Source organism: Capsicum annuum, unplaced genomic scaffold, assembly GCF_002878395.1.
Source record: "Capsicum annuum cultivar UCD-10X-F1 unplaced genomic scaffold, UCD10Xv1.1 ctg42837, whole genome shotgun sequence".
Taxonomy (NCBI): Eukaryota; Viridiplantae; Streptophyta; class Magnoliopsida; order Solanales; family Solanaceae; genus Capsicum; species Capsicum annuum.
The window spans coordinates 402-5,330 of NW_025850264.1; the positions used below are offsets into that span (position 1 = coordinate 402).

Genomic DNA, 4,929 nt, shown 5'->3' on the forward strand with positions numbered 1-4,929 from the left:
TGCAAAGATAAAATAGCACCTCAATTTGGATGCGAAGAAAGATATTATAAGAAAAGAAAAAGACGTAAGAAATATAAGAAATACAAAAAATCAAAATATAAATATAAGAAACCAAGAAAAAGATATTATGTAAAAAAATTATAAACATAAAAGACCATATAGGAAAAAGAAATCTATAAAAGAATGTACTTGTTATAATTGCGGAAAATTAGGACATTTAGCTAGAGATTGTAAATTACCTAAAAACCCAAAAAATAAACAAATATCATAAATAAAAATAGAAAATACAGAATATATGCAGATAGATTATATAGATTACGAATTAGAAAGTGAAGATAGTATATATGAAATTTCAGAGAATGAAACAGATAATGAAATACATAGTGAATTAGATGAATTAAATGACTGAAGAAGATATAAGAATAAACCAAATAACTGAAAAAGATATAAAAATAATAACAAAAGAAGAATATTTAAATGAAGAAGGAACATATCCAAAAATAATATTTGATAGTCATTTATTTGATGAAATAAAAGGAAAAGAATTAGATTTAAGTGTAGAAAAACATTTAAAATACCAACAATAAAAAAGCATATTTAGTAGAAGAAAAGAAGAATACTACGTAGTAAGCCAAAAAGAACATATAATAGACTGTAGATATGCAAAAGGTAAAGTTAATATACCACTAGTAACAAAAATATAATTAATAAAGAAATAAACGATATAAAAAGTAGAGACCCAATAAAATATGTACACCTTGAAGGTACAGAGATATTAATAAAAGCATGTTTCAGAGAAGGAATAGATACACCAATAGAATTATACCTAACAGATGATAGAATTATGGTATCAGAGAATTATAAAAAAAATATGAAATTTTGAATCAAAATGATGTTGTATGAGGAACAATTTCAATAAATGAGTTTGTCAAATTTTTCATGATTAAAATAATGAAAACACATGGGAGGTGGATCATAGTCGATGTATAATTTTTACATTTGAAAATAGACGATTCATTAAATATATTTACATTGAAAGTATTTTATTAGCCATGAACCTTCAATAAATCTTTTATGTTTTAAATAACGACTCATAGATGCTAAAGCACATTCTACATTAATTTTACAATTTAAGATTTTTAAAAAACTGTCATTTTCTGCACTGGTCTGACAATAGGAATAACTTTTTCACACCCTAAAGGCTCATGTGCATTAATGCACTTTCAAGTAAATTACGGAGTCATAATAGAGTCTTCGGCAAATGATTCTTCATCTTCATTTCATCTCAAAATAGACCCTACAAACTATATTTGATACACTAAAGAAAATAAAAATTCATAATATTATTTGAAATATGATAATTTAGAACAGTAATCAACATTCAAACAATAAAGCATCACTACTAAAAAAACTGAGTTTAGCGATGCGCCATTTTTGTTGCTATCATATGAAAATCCGTTGCTAAATAGAAATAGCGATGGAATAGCAACGGAAATGCTTCTGTTGCTATATTGCTCGTTGCTAGCCTCATATCGACGAAAAAATGATTTTCTTCATAAAATTTGTGAGCCCTTAGCGACGATATATTTTGGTTGTTGATAGTACCGATCTATTTATCCATTGCTATAGCGTTGCTATTTCCAAAATTTATTTTTGGTGTGGCTAAATTTACGACAGAATATTTTGTCGCTGATCCGTTGCAACATAATTTGATCGCTTGAGCAGCTATATTTAGCGACCAAAGTAGTCATAGTTAGCAACCAAATCTGTCCATCGCTAAAGTTTTTCAGTAGCTACGACTCAATCTAGTCACTAATTTATTATCACTAATAGCTATATTTACAAATCATCAGACACTCAAAAAACTTAATTCTTGGAAATCTTCAAATTCGAATTTAGTACCAAAAAAAGGCAAAAATTCTTTCATTGTTGTGATGTAGATACCAAAATTCAGGTAAAAAGTTACAACACTATTACAAATGGACATTAATACGCCTACTCTTTAGCTTCAAAGTAAGCTGAAGGAGAGAAGAACGTGCTTGAGGGTATCCAAGCTGCTACTCCATCTCCCAATTCAACTTCGAAGCAACTCTTTCATGGCAAGAAACATATTCCTTCAGTTTCTCGACAAGCTCTATTGTTGTTGGCACAGATACAATGACTTGGCGAGCATTGAGATTGATGAAGCCTTCCTCCAAAGCTTTGTCAATAAATGACAATAATGAATTGTAACATCCATTTACATTCGGCAATCCTACCGTCTTATTGTGGATGCTAATCTGTGCCCATGTAATTACTTCAAGTAGCTCCTCAAGTGTGCCATAACCACCTGAATGCAATAAAAATTTTATTTGCTGTTAGAATTCTGACTATGTAATTCCAAGTAAATGCCAAACTACACTTGATGAAGCCAAATGGAAAAAGAACATCACTTTCCTTCTTTTGGCAACTTCGTAATTCTAACTTTTCACGTGGTAATGCTCAAGATAACAAGATTAAGATACACTTTGACACATTCTATATACTTCTAGTTTAAGAATAAAAATAGACTACGAAGCTAAAAAGACTATTTGAACTCACAGAAAAAAATAGACGACATATAGTGAATCTATGCATGAAATCGCAAACTAAAAGCACCTGATGTCCTTTTTCTATTTGCCTTTGGGAATTTGAGTGCAAAAGAGTGAAAATTGGACTAGTAGTGAGTGATTATACCAACCCGGTAAAGTAATAAAAGCATCAGAGTGCCTAGCCATTTCTGCTTTTCTTTGATGCATATCTACAACTGCCGTCACTTCTCGTACTATTTCACTAGTTAACTCTCTAGGCATGAGTGTCTTGGGAATAACTCCAATAACATGCCTACCACCATCATTAATTTCTTGTGAAACCAAACCCATTAGGCCTAGGCTACCTTCTCCATAGACCAAATCAATGTTTCTTGAGATCAATTCTTTGCCTAGCTCAATAGCAGCATCTTGATAACTACTTTTCTTCCCTTGACTACTCCCACAAAACACATAAATTCTCTTGAATTTTGACACCATAGCATCAAATTCTCTAGGTAAGCTCATCTTTAAATTCACGAGCAATTTAAAGGTGAGTGAGCGTGCAAATTTTAATACCTTTTCTCTACGAATCAAAGAGTTGGAGTTCAAAGCACAAAGGTATTCATCAACGGCCCTAACCCACCTGCACAAAAGAAGAAACTGATAACTTTTTCTCTTCATGGATATCATACTACTACTAAATTAGTCACTAGACAATTTAATACAAGGCGTGAAGGGATACAAGAGATACTCAGAATAGTCGTGACCAAAAACCATTTATGTGATGAGAGGAACATATATTACCAGAGGCTTTTTGCCATTATCTCTTCAATATGTCCCAAGTGTCCCCCATGCTGTGTAGTAGCTAGCACGGCATTTTTGTTTTCCCTGAAAGATAATCATGCTATCAAGCTATATAAAGTGGTTTTGAGAGATGACTCAAAGTGGGAGAATTGATTTAGTAAACAATTTGCACTTTTTTTTTTGTTACGTTTTATAGTTTTTTATTTCTACACATAAAATAATTTTCTAAGTGGATAAACTAAACATCAACAAAGTAATTAGTTCCAAGAAAAGCTTGTAACGTTCAATCAATGACGTACTAAACTCAGAAAAGTAATTATTAAAGGCAAGGAACAAATTAAAAGATAAAATTAATAGTGTCAAAGCAGAAATAATGACACCAAAGTAAAAAACAGAAGGCAATGGTTAGTGGTATGTAGTGGTTGAGGGAAACCACTACATACCATTATTATAAAACTAACATGTTATATAAAACTCCAATCTCCTAAAACTAACATTTCTGAAACCATTATTATATACAGACATTCTCTTTAAACTCCCATTGCTACCCTTATTATGTATGGACAAGATAACCAAACATATCAGTGCCCAGAAGGGAGATGGGTTTCTTAAGTACTCTGGTATAAAGCTAGCAGATACACAGTATTCATGGTTTGATGTGAGTATGACACTCCACGAATACAAGAAAGCTTGCTTGAGGAATTGCTCGTGTGTATATTACTCAAATCTTGATATACGCAATGCTGGAAGTGGATGTTTACTTTCGTATGGTGACTTAATTGACATTCGAGAATTACCTGGAGGACAGGACATTCACATAAGGATGGCTAAGTCAGAGTTAGGTAATATTTATGAATTTGATCAAATATGGAGTATTAACTGAATGTTTGAACTTGGTAATTCTCAGATTTAGTTGTGTTTACTAAGATATTTGTTAAAATTTCACACAGTATATGTTTCGCTCTTCCATGTATATTTAGTTTATTTTAGCCCCCATGTTTTGTTTTCTTTCAGGCTCGAAGAAAAAAAAACTAGTTGTGTTGAGTCTCTCACTATTGATTGGAGTGACTGTGATTGACCTGGTCATAGGGCTATATATTCTGAAAAAGAAGAAGAGGAAGAGGAATTTCAAAGATGACCTAGACCTCCTACTGTTTGCCTTATCAACTCTAAATAAAGCAAACTCTAATTTCTCAGTCGAAAACAAGATTGGAGAAGGTTGATTTGGATCTATTTACAAAGTAACATTGTAAGTTTATGAATCATTCTTCAAGGAAATAATATTTACTATAATTGATGGTAAGCAGATTACACTTTTGAATCACTAAACCAGCTACAACAACAACATACCCAGTGTAGACCCACAAAGTGAGGTCTGGGGAGGTTAGAGTGATACACAAACCATATCTCTACCACATAGTTATGGCAACCACTAAGCCAGCTATATGTTGATATTATAGGGAATCCTAGAAGGAGGACAAGAAATGGCTATAAAGAGGCTCTCCAAGTCTTCCTCGCAAGGAGTTAATGAGTTCAAGAATGAAGTTATTTGCATTGCCAAACTTCAGCATCGAAA

The 4,929-nt window shown here is 32.1% G+C and overlaps 1 protein-coding gene across 1 annotated transcript; it reads right to left on the reverse strand.

The window, feature by feature from the left end:
• Positions 1-2,057: 2,057 nt before the first annotated feature.
• Positions 2,058-3,047, reverse strand: LOC124891989 (cytokinin riboside 5'-monophosphate phosphoribohydrolase LOG3-like). Its single transcript, XM_047403486.1, has 2 exons — positions 2,720-3,047; positions 2,058-2,329 (listed from the first exon to the last, which is right to left on the reverse strand). The coding sequence occupies exons 1-2, from the start codon at positions 3,045-3,047 to the stop codon at positions 2,058-2,060; spliced, it is 600 nt and encodes a 199-aa protein (XP_047259442.1).
• Positions 3,048-4,929: the final 1,882 nt, after the last annotated feature.